The sequence below is a fragment of the Ixodes scapularis genome, unplaced genomic scaffold (genome assembly GCF_016920785.2).
Source record: "Ixodes scapularis isolate PalLabHiFi unplaced genomic scaffold, ASM1692078v2 PGA_scaffold3__209_contigs__length_174095766, whole genome shotgun sequence".
Taxonomy (NCBI): Eukaryota; Metazoa; Arthropoda; class Arachnida; order Ixodida; family Ixodidae; genus Ixodes; species Ixodes scapularis.
In genome coordinates, this window is record NW_024609868.1 from 116,465,446 (window position 1) to 116,486,727 (window position 21,282).

The window sequence follows — 21,282 nt, forward strand, 5'->3', positions numbered from 1 at the left end:
TCTGACTGTATGTGACGAAAAGGTGTATGATAATTTGTTTTCTCTGATTGCCAGAGTCATTCTGCACTGGTTCACGCGAGAAAAAAAATGCTGACTATTTGATACAGTAGCAAAGTGTAAAGCTAGGCAGCAAGTGCGCAGACTAGGTATGTGAGACCACCCAGAGTACTTTTTAAAGGAGTGCAGGCATGTTCTATTCGAGCCTTTCATTTTCTTTGGTTTCTTGAGGAGTAATGTAGTCTTCTAACTTATTCACATATATAGAGTTTAAAGCTGTGAAGCAAAACTGGCTTATGAAGTGCAGCATACCACAGGGCTCCAAGAGGGTTTACTCCACTTGGCTTCCTTGACCTGCACCAAACAATCGCTGCGTTGCAGTGTAGCAGCACCAGCAGATGCAAGTTATTTTCAGCATCATGGTACCTTGCCCAAGGAATGTGTAGAAAAGTGTACCTTTTCTGTGTATTACAGTGGTGGCCTCAGTTGTCGTTGGAACACTGTGGAACCTCCGAGTTATTAGTGGCTGCCTATGAACTGTCAATGTCCTCACAACATCCAGCCGATTGTACAATGTCTTATGTTATAACAGTGTGCCTTATGTACCGATCTACTAATTTTCTTCGACCGTGACCTCTTGAAAATAGTTGATACCTATTGTATAATTCTAGTGAGTAATCTGAGTGCATGATTGTAAGTGAATAAAACAAATAAAACGCGACTGTTAAAGCGACGTTGGACTTGCATTAGAGTTACTGTTGTGTATTTCATACGCCCGACACACTCCAGCAATTTGATTCACTCTTTTTTGTGACATTACAGAATTTGCTTTAAGGTTTCTCACGTATTTCCCAGGGATCCTGAAGGAACAAAAAGCAAAACACTGCGGCTGGAGTTTGACCACAGTGCAAAGACACGATGGTGTGACGAAATGAAACTACTCTCATAGCAGGTCGGCTAACAAAGTCGGCTGCAGAAAAAAAAAACATTTCGAACAAAATATAAGAGCAAGGGCAAATAAGGGTGTAAACGATCCAGTATTCCAGTATAGAGTAAACACAAGGTGTAAACACCCCAAGAAAAACCCGAGACTGCAGGTAAAAAGAACGACATATACACTAAAATGTATCAAACAAAGCTCAAACACGGAGCTATGTTTGAGACTTTTTAGTGTATATGTCGTTCATTTACCTGTGATCTCTGGAATTACTTTTGTTTAATTTTCGCGCCAAACCGCACGCACGCATGACGTCACGTTTTTTTCCGGAAGTGTCGTCATTTCCTGTTGATTTTTTGTTCCGCCGGAAGTGTCCCCACGACTCATAGATGGCGCTAAAGCAGCTCCATGAGCCGCCATTTTTTCGACATGTGGGCTTCTATGGAAGCTTCGCTACCCATGTACATATACCTTGGCTCTCCTTGGCGGAGGCTTCGCCGCGGGTGTTGTCGAGGCTTGTCTTGAGGGTTGCCGAGGCTAGGGCCGGAGGTCCCCCGGGGTGCCTGCCTCTCTTGGTCATCACCACCTTCCACCTGTCCTGAACCGTCTGCTGAAGTCCCTTAGATTGGTCTCCGTCCTGTGCGTCCGCAGTCGGAAGCGGTCGCTTGACGGTGCTAGCCACGACTTCCATGGCTACGTTGCCTTTGTCGGATTCCGCGCCCTGGGCAAAGTCAGGTGGCACCCGGTGTAGGTCGTCATCCTTGCCTTCGGGTTTCAGGGGTGGCGGGGGACGAGTGGGCTCGTTGCCCTCCGCTTCTTGCGTCGGAGTGACGACCACTGGGGCTTGCGTTTTCGACGGAGGCTTCTGGGGTTGGACTGAGCTGCTCGCTGCTGTTCCAGCTTGGCCACGAGGCTCGAGGTCGACGTCGGTTTTGCCGGTTTCTCCCGCCGCCGCTTCCGCCTCGTCCTGGTCCATGATGTGCTCCGCCAGATCGTCGTCCACCTTCGCGTGGGCTGCGTGGGCCGCATCAGCGTACGTCTTCGCACATTCGCTTCGGGTGTGTCCGTAGCGTCGGCAGCCCTCACAGCGAGGTACGCGACATTCCTTCCGTATGTGTCCGGTCTAGCGGCAGCGAAGGCAGAGCGGCGCTCGTCCTGGTGCAAGAACCAGCGCCGAGCAGCCAGAGAGGCGGAGCTGATGAGGTAGGCGCTCGACGGTGACGTTCTCCTTCAGGGTTAGTCTCACAGTCCTCGTGGTTGACTGGACTCCCTTGAATCCACCTACGTGCCAGGTTTCTCTGGAGACTTCTTCGACTTAGCCGTAGGGCCCCAGGGCTTTTTTCACGCAGTCGTCTGGCATGTAGAACGGGATCCAGTGCAGCTTGAGACGCACTTCTGCTCTGTCCGGATGAATGATAACGCACCGCCTGCCTTTCACCTCGAAAGCTTTAGCGGCTGCTAACTTCTCTTTGGCAGCGGCAGATTTGAGCGTCACGAGCCACACGTGGTTCATCTGAAATGACCCGCACGCGGCTGTCTCCTCGAGGACTCTTGCGTTTTCTAGTCCGGCCTGGAAGTCTTCAATTCTGTATGGTCTCGCTCCGATGTCGGCAGGAAGGAACACGGAGTTCAGGAGGTACTCGCCTGTCGGTATCGGGGGCATGACAATCCGATAAGGTTCGTTGCATCGTTCGTCCTTGACGCCACCGCTATCAGCAGCCGTTGATACCGCTCCGACTGAGCTCATAGTGACGCGTCCGTTCGCTTCGAAAGCCAAACGACGAATCCGGAGACCTTTCCACTGAGCTACTCTTACAGCTTTGAATAGTCGATTTTCCTAACAGCATAGACTCGTGGACGTCCCTGGGCATAGGCAGCTTGCTATCGTGGAGCCGTACGAGGGGGAGCTCCTCGGTCGTAGTAATGCCAGCCGGTCGACTGTAGAAAAGTTTGCTGCCAATGCCGAGCTCAAGTTCGTCTGCTTCGTGCAGAGTGGTTGCGAAGATGTCAGAACGCAGAGCTCTTAGTGGCTGATCGAAAAATAATAGTGGGACCTTAAGGCATGCATGTTACATTGAGATCTACCCACTATCCTTCAATCAAAGTCAATCAGAGCTCGGCGTCGTCACCGCAACTCCAGCGCAAGTAGTAGACGACTTGCTCTCCGTATTTCCTTGTAGCAAAGGCACTCCCCAGGGTCGAAGTCGGGCAGCACCGCGGATTGGCCACATTCGCGCCTAGTAAAGGGATTGTACGCATGCATATGCAACTCGAAGTACGCACTTCGTGCTGGCATTAGCGCGTTTTTCAAGCTCTTGTTAATTCGTGTGCGTGAGACGAGCGATGTCTTCAGCCACGAGAAAAGGCGACGACTCGGTGACGTCTTCGTGCAAATTGGCTTGGTGGTCGGGCGTGTCGTACAGAATGAATCCTAATTGTTTTGATCGGTCCAGAATTTCTCTTTCGAAGGCAGACAGATTCGCCGGTACCGCGAACGACAGTTCTGAAGTAAAGGTCCCACGCCCGTCGTCTGCCGCCATCGCCGTCCAGCCCGCGAGTCCCACGATATGCGATACGACACCATGTTGAGAATTACTAAACGCACAGAATGCTATCGGTTTTCTGTGCCACTTTTTTTTTTTTTTCGATCACTGTATTTGCAGTTTAGAAGCCCCAAAAAATTTGTTTCATACTTTTTTTTTTATTTTTAATATTGAGTGTGTGCCTTCAATGACCCACGACTGTGATTAAATTTGGTTGTTGCGTCTAAACCTTAGAAAACGGTCCGTGACCACGGAGAAGAGAGTGAGCGCGATTCAAACCGGCTGTTCTCGATCGGCGGTTTTCGGGCCGAAAGAAATCAAATTTTGAGCCACAAATTCTGTTCTGGGTAGTTGGGCTCTCATATGTAATGTGCAGTGCAATAAAGAAACCTCGGCGAGTATAAATACCCTGTCAGTGTCCTTAAAGGACAACTCCGCACAATTCCGAAGATTTCGGGATAATTAGTGATTTTGCATTAAACAACCCTAGTAAAAGACACTACGTCGTTTGCTTCGCGAAAAATGGGATATGTATTTTTAAATGTAAGTTTAAACACAAGCTGAAATCGAAACCGAAACATCGGCTCCGTCCGGCGACATTGGCCTCGGGCGGCCAAGAACATGGCCATCACGTGGTACGAGATGTCACGTGACCCTCTACGCAACGACGGGCGGGATTGGGGCGGGGGTGTGCCAGGGGCAAGTGTCGTCTGCATTGCACTCTTCGCCACGTTTTGGTGTCTACGACGTGCGACGACGTCTGCACAACTGCGGCGTATGTCCGCGCACGTAGTGCCCCCCGCAGGGGGCACCTGTGAAAGCAGGTGTTTGGAGAGTGGCGTCTCCACGGACCCTGAGCCATGCCGGTTCGCCCGCCCACGTCTGGCTGTGCGTGGCTTTCCCGTGTCTGGGGAAGAGGGAATCCTGGTGGTTGAGCCAAGCCCGGGTCAGGTTTGGACCCTTCGGGGCCCCCCGGGTGAGGCAATACACCACTTCGGCCCCCGCTTCTCATAGACGGGAGTCCTGGTAAGGCCCGGCCAGGATGATTCAGTCTAGTCGCCATTTCTTCTACTATCCCCTCCGATCTCTCACTTTTTTACCTTTCCTGTTTCCTTTACTTCTCTTTCACTTATCTCACTCCTTTTTCACCCCTCTTTGGCGGCAAGGGCTAACCTTGGGTGGCAATGGACCTCTGTCTTGACCCACACTGGAGTATAGTTTCCCGGCAGCACTGTTAGCGTAACGTCTCCAGCCAAGCCCTTCTTGTTATGGTGCGTTACCTAACCCCTTGTTGGGCTCGGTGGTGGGCGGTGCACCGCGGTTTCCGAACACTCTTCGCCCTCCTATGGCTCCCCACCCCTCTAAACCCCGTTCAGGGCAAGGCTTTAAAAGGCGTTGTCTTGAACTCAAGACCACTGACAAAGATCCTGAAATCGAAACATTTACAAAGTTTTTCATTGTTCATTCGCTCGATGAACATAAACCTGTTGCAAAGCTGTCGCCTTTTGTTGTTGCCAAGGTACTGGAAAACCTTGTCGGGTTCTCCTACAAGGCTAAAAAGCAGCACTCCGGAGACCTCTTAGTGGAGGTAACCACCAAAAAACAAAGTGAAGCGATCCTGAAGTTGACTAGTTTTTTTTATGTCAAAGTGTCAGTTAGCCCTCACCGCACGCTCAACACCATCCGTGGGGTCCTCTCCGAGGATGACTTCTTGCACACTAGTGAGGAAGAACTCCTCGAGGGACTCCAAGGTGTTGGTGTTGTTGCTGTTGAGCGCATTATATTCCGAAAAAATGGTGAGGAAATCCCTTCCAAACAGGTCATTCTTACATTTGAACGACACACACTGCCAAAAACCATCAAGGCAGGATACCTTAATTGCCGCATCCGCCCCTATGTCCCCCACCCCCAGCGATGCTTCCGTTGCCAGCGCTTTGGCCACGGATCGCGCAGCTGTCGAGGGAGAGAGACTTGCGCAAAGAGTGGCAGCCACGACCATGTAGCCGACATCTGTGAAGATGCCATTTCCTGCGCCAACTGCAAGGGTCCTCACCCTGCCTACTCTCGCTCTTGCCCCTTGTGGCGACAAGAGAAAGAAATCCTTACTCTAAGAGCCAAAGAAAACATATCGTATCCCGAGGCAAAACAAAGATTCTCTTTTCTTTCTAAAGGCACATACTCCGACGCGGTGCGCAGGGGCCCTCCACCGCGAACGGAATCGAAGGCCACCCAGGTCTCGCCTGAAGCCCTGGCAGTGGCCCTTCGGGCCCCACCCCCCCGCAGGGGCAGCAGCTCTCCCCACCTTCTGGAGGGAGCACACTAGCTGCCCTCAAGTCTAAGGACAGGCAGGCAATGCCATTGCCAGTCCTTACTTCGACGCCTTCCCCCGGTGAGAAGGGGCGACACTCTCGCCCCAACTCACTGGAGAGGGCCTCCTCCAAAGAGCGGCACAACTCCCGTGCTGCTCCCCTAGTACCCAAGGGGTCGGTGCAGGCAGAGTGTAAAGACGCTCTGCCCAGCACCTCCGCTGCCTCCTCGGCTGGTCGCGGCCGGGGCCTGGCTCCCCGTGATCCGAGTCGAAAGAAAACGCTGGCTAAGGGGCGGGGGGAAACGCTGGCTGGCGGGGGGGGGGGGGGGGGGGGGGGGGGTTAGAAATTTGTGAAGCCGGAAACTAAAGCCGCCGGGTAACTCGATGCTGATTCGCTGAGCCAGGTGATGACGTCACAGCCCCTCGCTGGACGCTGATTCGCTGATCCAGGTTCTGGAAGAGCGACAGGGGTTTAAAACCGGGTTTAGCGCCGGTATCTCCATTCCAGGAATTTCTATCGGGTGTGCATACCACACGTTAATCGCTAAACTAACCAAGGAAGAGCTTCGAGAGCGTAAACGTCAATCCCTGAGGTATCAGACTGAAACCACACTTTTCACGTGCAACACAATTGCCCAGAAATTTGCCATGCATTTTTTTCTAAGCGTTTTAAGTCAGGGGCGACGCATTTTAACAACACGGAGTAGACGCAAACTGCCTTGGCAATATAGTCCAAATGTACAAAACGAACGAAAGAGGAGTTTGGGTGCTATTTTTGTCGAACGCGCGTGGCGTAAACCCTCAGCTTTGATAACTCTGAGGCGTTCCGCGGAAGAACGCATAACAATAAGCACTATACTTTGACGAGTGACGAAGGTATATGGTGCAAATATTTTGTTATCTTGTTATGTTGGTCTTCGACAGCGCTTTTCTGACATGTAAAACACTCGTCGAAACATTCCCCATAAAATACCCTGCTCCCTTGATCCTTCTTGTAATCATATAACACTCGTTATCGCCCGCAAGTTTGAAACTGCTTTCAGGTTCCCATCAAAGCACTGAAGGCACTATTGGTGATTCATCTTGATAAACAAACAAAAGAATGGCGTAGTTATCTGCTCGGTTTCTCTCCTGTCGCGTGTGACCATGGTTATATATTGCCACAGTCACGTGCCATAGCGCGACGATACAAGAGTTATATAGATATATATAACTCGTATCTTCGCGCGAGTATAATTCGAGACACTATTGCGACGATCCTGCAGCCTTCGAGAAAGAGCTTATCTTGCTCTTCCTTTGTTCAGCCCTTTGACGAATGTAACAACATGACGTACCCTGGACATCCGCTTGTTCCATATAAAATTAGCTCAGTGCACCCAGAAGAGTAACAAAGCTTACGTGGAAGTGCTCCTACTACCTATTGTGACATATCTAAAAAGTTGAGGACCCAATGCCAATTCTTTGAATTCTTTCCTACTGTCTTTCCAACTGTCTGGTCGTTTTGATAGAAAATATTCGAGAAAAAAAATACTAGGAAACAAAAAAAAAAATTACTACCTTGATTAGTGTATTTTTAAAATTTTTGTCGGCATGTGAATCCTGTGGTTGGGGAGGGGGCGGGGCAGTACTCACCTCGAAGGTTTCATAAAGAAGAGGCCAGCACGCAACCTTCCACGGTGTTTCGCGACAAACATTTTACGTAGGAAGCTTCAATGGCCGTCGGTGCAGAAAGAGAAAGGAGTACATGCACGGTCACACAGTGCTCCTCTTTTGGGGGAATTTGTGGAGAGAGGGACAGGAACAATTCGTCTTTATAGCAACAAAGCACGAAACAGCCGGAAAATAACTCTATAGTTATATAACTTTATTTATCTCCGAGTTGTGGTAACAGGAACAGACAAGTTGGAGCAATAGAAGTGGCAAAATAGTTGTGGGAAGACGCTAGCACCATATCTTCTATTATTTCTCAAAACACTGAATGTAAAAACCATCGCCCAGCGCCTGAAAGCAGCCAGTTCCGATCGAAATGATGTTGGGTATACAGTTAACCTACCCTAAATTGTGTTCGGAGACACGAAAAATCTAGTACATGAAGAGCAAAATAAATAAAAAAAAAAGACGATGCTCAAATACTTGGATGAAGCCAGGTTTAACAGTAGCATTTTATATAAAGCTCTCACGTAGTATACATATCTATGCCAGCAGTAATAAAGAATTTTCGTCCACATCGGAAACACCGGTAAATACAAAAAAATGGCAATAAAGGGGCCACTTAAGAAATACCTTAGCAATTCCAACTGCACGCACAGTATATGCAGAAAAAAAATGCGGGATAAGTTACTCTATCTGGTGTCACGAAGGTACTTTTTGGGGTCGCTAGATCCATAAAGAATTATAAAGGCCGTAAAGTGAAAAGTGTAGCAAGCTAGTTAAATCTAACACTGACTGATTTCAGAAAGAGTTCACTCGTTGCTGTTTTGAATGTATTCTAAGCAAATTTCTGATTGTGCGGTCTAAAGGTATCAATACTTATACTATGGTACGAGGACAGAAGTCTTTACGAGGATAACATTATGTAGAGAATCTACAGATAGGCACTCTCGTTGTGCACACTAACAGCGACGTATGCAGTTCTTGAAGGATCACCAACATTGTGTGTATTTGGGTGAAAAATCTTGGCGAGTGTAATTCCTCAAAGGAAAAGGCGATGACTGTGACGACAAATATCGACACGAAATTGTGACATGAGCGTCATGAGCGTGGCGGAAGAAAAAGAATATAACATTTTAATACTGATGATCAGCTTACCACATTTTGATGGAGGCGGGTACGCCATGCTTCCTTTTTACAAAACAGGCTGAGCGCACTGATTGATTCTCTAGAAATGAAAGGTTTGACTTCGAAATTGCACATGATTGTTTTGATGTTGAATTCTTTAGAGGACTCTGGCTTTCACGTGATAGGTGAGCAATATTAATCGCCAGTGGCGTAGCCCGTGGGGAATTTAGCCATGCCCCCCCCCCCCCCCCCCCCCCCCCGAAATACAGTCGACCCTATGCTATAATTAGGGTTCCGCGTTTTCGGTTTTTATTTTTTCAAAATTCGGCGTACTTTTTTCGGTGTTTATTTTAAAATTAAATTTTCGGTTTTTTTCGGTGTATATTTATGCCCAAAACAAGTTTACCGTTTTTTTTCGGTGAATATGAAAGAAACACCATCGGGCATCGGATCTGATGAACCTTGTAGCTGTGATGTTTGTGATCACTCAAAGCGGCACATATACGTGCGTGGTCTTCGCTACAACTTCCGTCAGGACACACCTCAAAATCGCGGAATTCGCGGGCATAACTTCTTCAGCGCGCTTCTTTTTCCTTCCTATTCTGATGACGTGACCGTGTGAGGTGATGACCGTACAGGAACCAGCGGAATGGCAACAAAAATATCCATTGTATTTATGTTCTCAATTAGAGGTCAGTTTGAGAGAGGGTGTTAAGAAAGGTCTTAATTGACGGCTTTCCTCGTTGCCCTCTGAAGTGCCAGGAAGCGAAAAACCTTACACTAGCCGATATCCGAACTTTTTTTTTTTTTAGGACCAGAAATTTGACACATTAAGCCCGATCACAGAAAGGACACAGATGTCCCGCAAAGGCCAATCCAAGACATCTTTTGTTGCATGTTAAAATAAAGCTCGGAAGAGGGCAATCACGAAGACGTCACACAAATGTCGAACCTTGCCAAAGCCCTCTCTTTCTCCACCCTCCCCCTCCCCCACCCACCTCGACACGGCCCTAAAAACGGTTAAAATCAAATTTTAGAAAACGAATCAGACGTATTTTATCGGTTTTTATCGGTTTAAACCGAAAACGCGGAACCTTCAAACTGACCTTTTTCGGTTAAAACCGATTTTCCGAAAATGGATTCGGCGTACTTTTATCGGTTTTTATCGGTTTAAACCGAAAAGTCCGAACCCTAGCTATAATATACATATTGATTTCTACCCCCCTTCCCGAAAAAACTTTCCGGCTGTATAAGCAACTTTTAATAGCATACCTGAAAAGGAAATCCCTCGTTGCCTTTTCTACAAGAAAACCTGCAGTTTTATAAAAAAAACTGCCCGTAATAAGGCAAGGTCTAGCTGAACTGCGATGTCATTATATGAAAAAAAGAGACGTAGCTGTAGTTACGCTTACTGTATAACGACCACCTATTTAAAGAAACTGGAGTGAATTTTGATATTTCAGACGACAGATACTTGGCATCTTTACAAAGCTGCTTTAAGCGTCCGAGCGGAGTTCACGGCGTCGAAAACCAGAAGCGGTTCAAAACATTGGATTTTAGATATTGGTTCGAGGGTGGGAGGGAGGATAGATTAGGCAGCAGGAGCGACCATGAAAGTCGCGCCGGACGGCGTCCAGGAGATTATGTCGCGGCCGTCGCCGTCGTATCACATGGTGTCGCCTAAACCAAAAGACCTCAACGCGAGGGGTAACATTCTTCTCTGAAGAGAGATGACAGAAATAATTTGGGAGGTGTGGCTGGAGTACATCGATGAAATCAAATGGCCACTTGGTGTGAACAAGACTGTTCCCGCATTCTTCAAATGTATATAATTAAAAAAAAAGAGCCAGGAGCTTTTGAAGGAAGCGACCGCCCCCTTCGCTCCCCCCCCCCTTCCCCCTCCCCCCCTCCCCCCCCCCCCCGTCCCACCACTTACGACCGCCACTGTCGAAATAAATAAAATAGGCTAATGAGCACATACTTCCGGTGGACCCGCCTCATAAAATGGAAAGTTGATGAGAATTGCCTGGAATACAGCGTCAAAATGTGAGAACTACGGAAAGAATATAGCTGGACCTAATTCTATCTAACGTACAAGCACTATTCTGCAGCTTCGAAGTGTTGTTTGATAATCAATCGACGATGTCGCCAGAGCAGCAGTCTTTCTGTTGTGTATACGTGAGGAGAAGAACGATGGAAAATTTTTAATTCTTTGATATACGCTCAATGCAAAAACATACTTTGAATTTGATTTAAGTATTCATCTTTGGTGCGTGGAGTTATGTATGGACGGTTCTCTGGAAGGCAGCGGAAGTTCTACGGGTGATTATCTGAGTTCGAGTCCCTGGAAGACACAGACTGACCTCCTTAGTTATGTTAGGGACCATCAATTCTACTTGCTAGTGAAGAGAGCTAAGAGACGCTCCTCTTCGTAACAGCTATCTTGGACGTCACTACACTGAGATCACTGAAAACGACCCGTATGACTAGATGAATCGATGGCTACGAGGCAGCTAGACAGCGCCAAAGCAGACTATGCTGAGAAGGCACGTGATCGCAACAGAGCTGAAGGACTGCCAGCATTCCGGAGCGGATGCTGCTGAAGATGGCGGCTGCCGCGGCTGTGGCAGAGTAGCGACGGTGTTCTCGCCTCCGCTTGTCCCCGACGTCCCGCTGCGCGGCTGATGCTGCTGCTGCTGCTGCTGGGGCTGAAGATTCGGTCCTCCTCGGTCTAAGGTGCTGCTGGCGGTAGGCGGCTGACGTCAGGGCTTGCGCTTCTCTCCACAGGACGGGTTCCGTCGACAGCAGTAGGTGCACTGCTCTCTGAGCATGCCGAAGCCCTTCTCGAAGCAATTCGGAGAGCATTTGTCGACACACCGTCGCGAGAAGGTCACCAGGACCCCGTTCAGGCGAGTGACCTCAACCTGCGTGGAAAAGAATACGGAGATGCTACTGCGGAGGAAGTCGCGGCTATTCACTCAACAGAGGGGGGAGCAGCCGCGAAATACCTCACGGCTGTGACAAGAATATATAATGATGGGAATAAGTCGTTCCCATATTTACAGAACATGAAGTATAAACAACGCACTAAAGGCTGGTTCACACACTTGCGACCGACTCCGACTGACTCATACTTGGGTAGTAATTCAATTACTGTAAATGAATTACTGTAATTTAATTACTTTTCTTGGTAATTTGTCATTGTAATTAATTACTTCTGGCTAAAAGGAATTGTAATTGTGATTTAATTACTTTCTAGCGTCGGTAATTGCAAAATTTTAGATACAATTACAATTAGTTTTGCAAAACTTTGCGGCGCCGACAGAACCTCTCTGAAAGCCTCAGCGCTCGCACAAGCGGCCTAACTCTCCGTGAAACACTCACACACACGGACAAACTCACACACAAGCGCAACATAAATATCGCGGCATTGTTTGTTGTTTTATGGCTTACACTGCGGGCTGAGAGACAATTCTTTTTGGAGCTTACCTCAACGACGCCGTGTAGCGCCGTCTGCGGCGCGAGAAGATAACAATACCGTATACATGCCCAAATATTGAAAAAAAGAAAGAAAGAAATTGAGCTTTAGCTTTCAGCCGAACTTGGGAATTTTAATTGTCTATGAAGTTATTTTTTTTTTGCCAGTTTTGTTTACGTCCCTCTTCCAGTACTGTCGCATATGTGTTTCTTTGTATTATTTTCAAGTTTATTTCCTGCTGGTCTTACTTCGGATATTATTTGCATGAGCATTTTGGAGACTGACCTCGTGCCTGTGAATATTGCCACCAATGATTCGCGAGCCCCGATTCGGTACTTCTATATTTCTGAGCCATTATAATTTCAACTCAATGCAAAAAAATTACCATACCATTATGTTTGTATGTGAATGTGGTCATATTAGCGCGCGTGGAGTTTACTTTTATATTAACCCTCGTAAAATGTTCCTATATGACTAGTTGTAACAATTTTATTTGCCTGACTAAGTAAAGTCTGTCAACCCAATTTTTTTCTTTCGTGATCTGGCTGGCTTCTTGCAGCATATCATTTAATTTATTATTGTTTATTGAAAATATAAGAACAGTACTTCATTTCCCCATACCGTGAAGTCCTATCATGGATTTAACAAAATTCACAAAAAGAAAGTACAATACGTGAACAGTGGAATAATTAAACATATAGTTTACATTCTATACAACTCGTTTAAAGCCATATGGCCCAAGTCGGGTCACTCTCAGAAACAAGTAATTGTAACGTAATTTCATTACTTTTTAAAAGTAATTAGTAATTGTAATTAATTACTTTTCACATAGTAGTAATTGTACTTAAACTACTTTTGTACCAGAGTAATTGTAATTGTAATTAAATTACTTTTTGGAAGTAATTTACCCATGTAGTCTCCGACACAACTGGCTTTTGAGCCGCTTACTGCAGCCATCGCTGATGCTGCGCAGCCCGTCGTGACCAGTCACAAGCGGCTTAAAAACAGGTTGTCTCGAAGTCGATCGCAGGAGTCTCCTGAAAGACACAGCTCCGTCTAGCCTGTCTTAAAAAGGAAAGAAGGGAGGGTGGTTAAATGTCTTTATATAAGTGAGGAGCGAGCCCAGTACAGCTTTGCGGTGTTCCTGGGCGGCCGTATACGCAGGCATAATTCCTCAAATGTACCGGGTTTTAGTAAACTGGACAGCTGACTGATTGCAGCCTGGCGGAGTCTTTTGAGCACTGGGGCAAAAGCAGAACACGCGTTCTTCCGCGTGGCATGGGTACAAAGATAAAGTTTTCCAAAAAAGATAAATAATAAAAACATGCCACTTCCATTTTATTTTTAATTTTTACAAGAGAGATCGAGCTTCCGGCTAATTATTCTTGACTTGTGTTCAAATGGCTTTACAGAACTCGATATGTGTTGCATAAAACTGGAACCAACACATTTCATGGTTCCTCGAGGGTGAATAGTGTTAAGTGTCCTTTTTCGCGTTCAGTCTTATCGCTTTCGCGTGCCTGAGTTGTGTGCTCATCGGGGCGTGCCTGCGCCGATGGCGGAACTAAATAATAGAGCGGCAAATCTAATTCGAAACACACTAACGAGCGGCCAGTGAAACGGAACCGGACCCGACCAGCGATGCGAGAGGAAGAGGTGACCTTTAATATCCCGAGGGGACGAGAGCTTTTAAAGTTCGGGAAATTTGATGCCGCACTTGCCCTTGAGAAGTCCTTCACTTCGTCCATTGCACAGCGTTTTGTGGTTCGACTTGGGGCAACTTCTTTGACGATGCACTGATCAAAGCTCTTCAGAAATGAGACAGGAAGTTTTCCCCGAATATAATAAATAGGTACTTTTTGTGGATCTTACGTTGCGGACTTGGGGCGTGCTCAATCTTCGCTCCAAGTGACGGCACGAGCTCCCGCTTACAACGGAAAGCTCTTACGTTTCATCTAATAAAAGTCCCAATCGAAACTGCAGCAGTCAGTGGCCGTTTCGTGCTTGGCGCTGAATTGCATCCTTATTTACTTTTGCCTCATGGTCAACGGTTGAATACTATCGTAAATAATCGATGTAATCATCTCTTGCGGTGCTAGGGGGGGTTTTACATATTACGCTGGATGATGCAATTCACGTTTTGCGTTTCGTTTTTACAATTACAGAAAATATTTACAATGCTGACTCGGAAAACACGTGTAAAGGCGAGTTTGGCAAAAATACATGACATCATCGTGTTCAGTACTACGCCACCTTGCTATTTTAAGGGCTACTCGTTGCACGCTCCTCGTACACTGGCTCATTTGCCGTCACTCATAAAAAATATCCTACCCGTTATTTCGTATTGTGTTTTAAGTTTTACCTTTACTAATGATCATTACGGTGTTTTCGCATGACGGAGTTTCTCCATGAGGAGGCGATTAAACGTCATCAAGTTTTGAGGTCACGTGCGCCTCGTCACGGATGTTGGCTAATCCCTTGAACCGTTGGGGAGTCGCGGAAAATCTGCGACCGGCCTTCAAAATATTCCTCCTCTCGTCGGAGCGATCGGTCCCTCTTGTTTTGGGGAATGATTAGAGTTCACAGCATTAAACTGTAGGGCGCCTTTGTTTTTTTTTCTTTTATTTTTTCCCCCGCTTTTTGTTCGACGAGCCCGCGAAGGTCGCAAACAAGTGAAATGAAAAGGGGTTCCTTCTCTCCCGACTTTCCACTCCGACGTGTAAATGCTCGCCCGTTTTTTCTGCAGCACCTCTTCTTCCTTCATGCGAACTTTCCTCCTGGCAGACCCAAGAGGTATAATCGGTCTTCTCCGGAGATAAAGATCTCCCTTCCCACTTCCAAACCCCCCGTTTCCCTGCAAAGCGCGATTTTCCTGCAAGAGGGCAGTGTATTGCAAAGAAACCAGAGGCCCTTCCCGCAGGGGGGAGTGTGGGGTTCTGCGATCCGCAGTCAATCTCCCCTGTAAAGCGTGCTTTGCCTGCCAAACTTGTAAGTGAAGTGGGGAAAACATCGCGCGCTCGATGTTGTTTTCGGGGAAAACTTCCCAAGGAGTGGGGCTGAATGTACTCTCGTAAATTTAACTCCAACTTAGTTGCTAACTGTAGAAAAAAGCATAATTCACCCAACGTTAAATAAACGCTTTTCCTCTGAAATTCTGTTTGTAGAAACTGGCAGGCCCCGCATTATGATTGCCATATAGCCTTGGTATTCGACGATTGCAAGCGGGGCGAGCGGCCGCCGCCATGTCTCTGCTCGTGCGGGCAAGCCCGTGCAATTGCGAGGTTGGCAAAACCATGTTCATGCGCACGCTGTGAATGCTTGCGCGCGTGTGGCTTTCAAGGCTGCTGGCGCTAGCATGAGGTTTGACCTCGCAGATCATTTGTACGCGTTCACAAGCAAACAAGTCCATAGGTGAAGCCACGCGCACGCGCCAGTAGTTTTTACAGCGTTGTATACTAGGTATCAAACGGAGTATATGTGTGACCTTAGTATAGGTAGAGCCTTAGTATACGTGTAGCCTTAGTATAGGTATAGCCTTAGTATTGTTGTATTCTGGCCAGTCATTTTTTGTTGCCTTACACTCTTAGGAAGCTTAAAGGGCCCCTGGAATGAATAAACAAGTTTTGTTTTTTTCAACAATCTAGTTGGGACACGCGCGTAAAAAAAAAAATTACGCAAAAAAAAGTTAGAGCAGTATTGACGGCGAGAAATTTATTTAAAACTCTGCGCGGCCGAGTCCTTGATGTCACGGAATGGTCATTCGCTCAACGAAATGGTCATTCGATCTTTCCGTCTCTACGTGAAGGCGAAGCCGATCCGCCTCTCCTCCACGCGCCCGAAATGTCGAGACGGAAAACAAGGACAGAGGAGGTGACAACCAACTAAATCGCGTTTCGCGCCGTCAATATTGCTCTAATTTTTTTGTTCGCGTAATTTTATTTTTTTAACACGCATGTCGCAACCAGGCTGTTTAAAAATGTATTTATTTCTTTTCAGGGACTTCTTTAAGGGATTGTCCGATGATATCCAATAAATCACTAAGCTTTTTTTTTTGTGCTGGTCACATAGAGACGGCCTAAATATACACTCTAAGAAATGCCTGTATGTCTACTTACCCACAAAACACTCAAAGAGCCAATCTCTGGGATCTAGGAAATCAGCTCAGCGAATGACAAGGCGGAAGATCCGTTTAGAGCTACAAATGAAGTCTGCGCTGTGGCATTACGCAATGCAAAGCGTCATGCTTGCATTGAGTAATGCCACAGCGCAGACTTAGTTTTGAAGTCTAAACAGATGTTCCGCCTCATCATTCGCCGAGTTGATTTTGTAGATCGTGGAGATCGGCTCTTCGAGCGCTTTGCGAATAAGTAGACGCGCAGACATTTCTTGGAGTACAGTCAGATGTGATATTTATTTTATTAAAAGACTCCCCAATACTTGTGAACCTAATTATGAGCATCAATACAAAACTTCAAGTCAAATTTCGGAAGTATGCATGCACACTAAAAAAAGCCCGTGCGTCCACTTTCCCTCACAACACTCGGAGAGCCAATCAGCGCAACTTACGGAGGCGGCTCAGCGAATGACGATGCCGAAACATATGTTTAGACCAAAAAACGTAGTCTGACTTGTGTCATTAAGCGATGCAAAACGTCATGCTTGTATGGCTCGCAAGCCACGTTTCGTCAAGCGAGCACCATAATGTATTATTAGAATAGGAGTCCTTTAGTCCTTTCATCGACGAAAATAGGAGTGACGTCAGACTGATCTTTGACGGTGTTGGTTTTATGAACTTCCGCTTCCGGACTTTCGAGCTTCCGCCGTTGTCACAGATATATCGTCGAGCCTCTACCCGTTACGAGCTTCGAAGGTTCGAAAGAACCAAAATGGCGGTTGCCATAGCAACAAATACCAGACAGCCCGTCGTCTTGCAAGGTTTTGGTCGTACGTATATTAGCATCGGTTTCCGTCCAGCTACCGCAATTATTGAAGGATGTGGAGCTACTTTCCGAGGTTCCAGTGACTTTAAAGTGGACTACGGGGAAGGCACACGAAAACGTGCTCCTTGACTCTGATCGCGAGGCCAGCCGTGTGTAAGAAAATGTATCGTTTGTCAAAAATGACAACTTCGATCAAATGTAAATCAAATGACAGTCAGATGTAAAAGTACGGGGCCTATATAGAACGCGTCTCCGGCTGGTGTGCTTAGCGTCCCAGTCTGCCCATGCATCAAAAGCTGTCCCGAAGTGGAAACGAATGACGTCACAAAAGACAGGAGTGTCATGCTGTCGGATGACGCGAACCTGGTAACTAATCGTACAAGTTCCGGCAAAAAAAAAAAATAAACACGAGCAAACCCGAATGTCGCTGTCGTCACGGCGTCTCTGGAGTACAGAGTTAGTTCGGGCCTTCCAACTCCTGGCTGACAAAGCTTTTGTAGAGTGTCAAGCTGGGGAGCGACCCGCAGCAGAACTCAGCAGAACAGGCGTCTGACACATCCACCACCACCGCTGTGAAACCGCCACACAACCGCGGCCGGTGACAGCGGGACAGTTTGATGACGTCGCGAGACAGAAATAGAGCGCCCGCTTTTTTTTTTTTTTTTGCACGTGGTAGACACACCAGCCGGAGACGCGTTCGGGCACCTAAAGTAAAAGCTCGCATCGCTGAAACACGTACTCAACCACATTTTGCGCATCAATTGCGGCCACTATGCGTAGAGCCCATTGGCGCTGTAAAGCACCCGGATTAATGCCCTTTCCTATTAAATAAAAACATATGACCTACAGGAACCATATCTTATATACTAAGTGAAATAACCGCATATGGTATATTTTATCAATGCTTCTCAAGTAAGAACACACGGGTCAATTTGATGTTTAGCCATGAATGTCTACCTATATAGGCCTGTCGGATGGCACATAAATTCCACCGTTCTCTTCCGTGTATCTTTAGAAATTTTCAAAAATAGCTATATTTTCATTGAAACATTGTGGCACACCGAAGAAAAGATTTTCTGTGTGTTTTATGCGTACCAAACGTCTATAAGGTATCTAAGGTTGTCTTGAACCGCTTCAAATTATAAATTCCACCGGTAACACTAATTAGTTTTAAGACCGTTCTTCGTATCGGTCTTTCATATCATTTTGGAATATGAGTCGTATATATATATATATATATATATATATATATATATATATATATATATATATATATATATATATATATATATATATATTGTTTTTCATTGGGGTTTTGCGACAGTTATTGCGAGGCTTTTTGGTCCTAACGCCATACTATATCCCGCTAATTCCCAAATGAACGCCCACCCACGGTAAAATTATAAAAGTACAACATTGAGCTGGGTGATTTCTTTTGGATGTTACGGTATTTGAATACGAGTCAATTAACCAATTCTGGCATTGAATGGCGCAGCAGTACCAAAGGCCAGAATTGAGCATGAGTGTGGAAGATGACCTTGCAGAAGTTGGAGTTGACGCTGCAGTAGGCGATGTCCCTCTCCTTCTGCGCCACCAGGCACGGGTGTTCCACGGAGAACTTCTCGATGGTGAAGTCCACGTCGCACGTGTGGCAGCGCACGCGGGTGCCGAAGTAGAAGTCCGTCTCCCCTGCACACAGACAGACCATCGAACGCATCGCCCGTTCCCCCATACTTCCCGGCAATCTACGTCGTGGGTAACGAGAATGACGACGTCCCTCAAATTCGTTGGCGTTCTATTGCTATCCAACCTCAGGCAGATGGGACGCGGTGCAATAATTGGAGTACTTTGCATAAATAGCGTTAGCTTTGCTTTTCCAGGCAATAACAACCACACACAAAAAACAAAAAAACTGATAAATGAGCAGCGTTTACCGCGCCTCAACAAGCAGCCACAACAAGCGGACACGTGATGTCGTCCCGGTTGTGTGCCGCCAATGTTCATCGTGATTCAAGCCAAGCGCTTGGTTTGGCAAAGTGCGGGGCACGTGATCGTTTCCAGACGTTATTAACGTTCGGCTATTTTCGTCATTGCAGCGATTGGTCGCGAACCATTACCCGAATGGTCATCGAGGAACTGATTGTCACCAGCCCAAGTTGAGAGTTCGCACAGTTCTCGTGTCCAGTCTGTGAGCAGCATTTGGCCAATGTCACCATATATGGCAATCTCGGTTACTACATCAACACCATGCTGCCTATACTTCGTCTCACCCTAGCATGGACTAACCGCGAAGGCTGTGCTAGCGCGAGCGGCCAACCTTGACTGCCTTGACTAGAGCGCTTGCTGCACGAGCGCTCGTGGAGCCGCCGTGGATTCATTCAAAGCGACTAGCTCGCGCTTTTAGCGCGCGCGGCTAACAATAGTCCATACTAAGGTGAGACGAAGTAACCACGTCATGACATTTTGCGAATTAGACTGAAAGCTTTAGCCCTTGAAATTCTACCCCTGCAAAAAAGCTTCTTGGACAGTGACGCTCCGTAAGAGCCCACTTGCGTCCCACTGGCACCAGCAAGCCTATGCAAAGTGAGAAATGTTTTAATCTAATATCCGTACACGGCCCTTTTAGGAACGCGTGCGCATTTTTTTTTTCTTCTATAACTTCAGAACCTTTAAGTGTAGTGGTATAATTATCGTGAAGCCGTCCCCAAATATAAACTTATTAATTTATAACCCCTATTTTGTTTTACAATTAAGTTGTTGTAATCACGATCGTTCGGCAAACGATGGCAATAGGGAGTTTTCGTAGATCGTTTTCGACGCCCCGCAACGTTCTCCGCAACCCGCTACGATACGCGGAACTCTAGAGTCAAGGCCATTGGCGCGCAGGCGCAGTAGCAACTTCTTCGTTGCGGAGGGCTTAGCGGAGGGGGACACGCGGTGTACGAAAACTCCCTATTATCGGGTATTCACAAGCTACTTTCATTACAAAAAAAAAGTTTAATTTTTGACGTTGACATAAAAATCTTATTCGAAAATTTAAAGATGATACAATGCCTAGTTTGACTGCCTGTTAACTTGGGATACATTTTAAATCAGAATGAAATAAAAATGTATCTTCGTCAACAGTCCCGGTTCGCTCTGCCCATTCCTATGTGATCGCATTAGAACAAACTAACCCACGGCGTGCAAATTTTTCATTCACTCCCGCAGTTCTGAATAACAATAATAAACGGGATATTCACATTATACCTCCAGTTCAAAACACATTCGACAAGCCCATGTTTACGCTTTTAAGTTCCGTCTAGGTAAGCTACCCTGCTGCCTCGCTTTTTTATTATGGAAGACTGATTTACTTGTTGAAAGAGTAACTATACTTAGTTTCGATGTCCAAGATACGGCCTCGGCATCATAATCGATCTGCTACTCACTTTGCCCTCGAGCGACGACGGCAGCCCAGAAAACAAGTAGGCCAACCAGGAGTTCCGCCCGTCCCATGTCCAGACGCAGAGTGGTGGCCGGTCGCCGATCGCATGCGGCTCCCTTTCGGACACGCCTTCTTGATTACCCCCACAATCAGCGGGCGACGTGCGGGACACTTGGGACACCAACAGCACAAAGAAAGCGCCGTGAAAAACACGCACAAAAAAACGGGATAAAGCTCCTGGAGGAGTTCCCCTGGGACTTACAAATCGGGATCTGCCTAGGTCGCCCAACGAGGGTGGAGCACTTGGACGTGACCGGTCTCGCCGACGAGGCAGTCAACCGAAGCGCCAGCGTGCCTGGAGTTTAAGAGTGTTTCCAACTGAGCGATAGGGTCACGTGGTTTGTGGACCTCTCCGTCCACTATTTTCCTTGCCGCGCGACAACGCACGCATGCGCAGGAGGCATCCGCCATTAAATTGCAAGAGCTCTCCGTGGTTTGATTTGCCCCCTTTGTTAAATCCAGGCTCTCTACCGAAGTGACCCGACAGTCACGCCCGACGCGACAGCCAATCACGTTCGAGCTCGAACTCGACAACTCGTTCGGTTGTGTGGAACCGGCCGAGGGTTACAACCCTCCGCGGACGGTAACGGGAATACGACGTCACGATCCCCCGTGAATTTGGGTGGGCAAGGGGTAAGCGCGAGCTATTCGTGCTCACCCGAGCGTGGGTGTGGGGTGGGAGACCGCCGGACGCCAGAATCCTTTCCGAGAAGTCGTCTGCTAATTCTTTAGAGAAGATTTGTTTGTCAGAAAATAATGCGAACGCTGAAACGAAAACCTGAACACCGCGGCCCAGATAATAGAGTACCAGTATGGT

The 21,282-nt window shown here is 47.1% G+C and overlaps 1 protein-coding gene across 1 annotated transcript; it reads right to left on the bottom strand.

Moving 5' to 3' along the window:
* Positions 1-10,780: 10,780 nt before the first annotated feature.
* On the bottom strand, positions 10,781-20,749 carry LOC8053502. Its single transcript, XM_029984673.4, has 4 exons — positions 20,668-20,749; positions 20,410-20,576; positions 18,519-18,670; positions 10,781-11,487 (listed from the first exon to the last, which is right to left on the bottom strand). Exons 2-4 carry the CDS (start codon positions 20,474-20,476, stop codon positions 11,326-11,328), a joined length of 381 nt encoding a protein of 126 aa, XP_029840533.2. The 5' UTR covers positions 20,477-20,576; positions 20,668-20,749; the 3' UTR covers positions 10,781-11,325.
* Positions 20,750-21,282: the final 533 nt, after the last annotated feature.

Coding starts and splice junctions, on each gene's coding strand:
- LOC8053502 (XM_029984673.4), bottom strand. CDS start 20,476: ATGGGACGGGCGGAACTCCTGGTTGGCCTACTTGTTTTCTGGGCTGCC. Junction 18,671..20,409: donor CGTCGTCGCTCGAGGGCAAA/GTGAGTAGCAGA, acceptor GTCTGTGTGCAG/GGGAGACGGACTTCTACTTC. Junction 11,488..18,518: donor TCAACTCCAACTTCTGCAAG/GTCATCTTCCAC, acceptor TTTTCCACGCAG/GTTGAGGTCACTCGCCTGAA.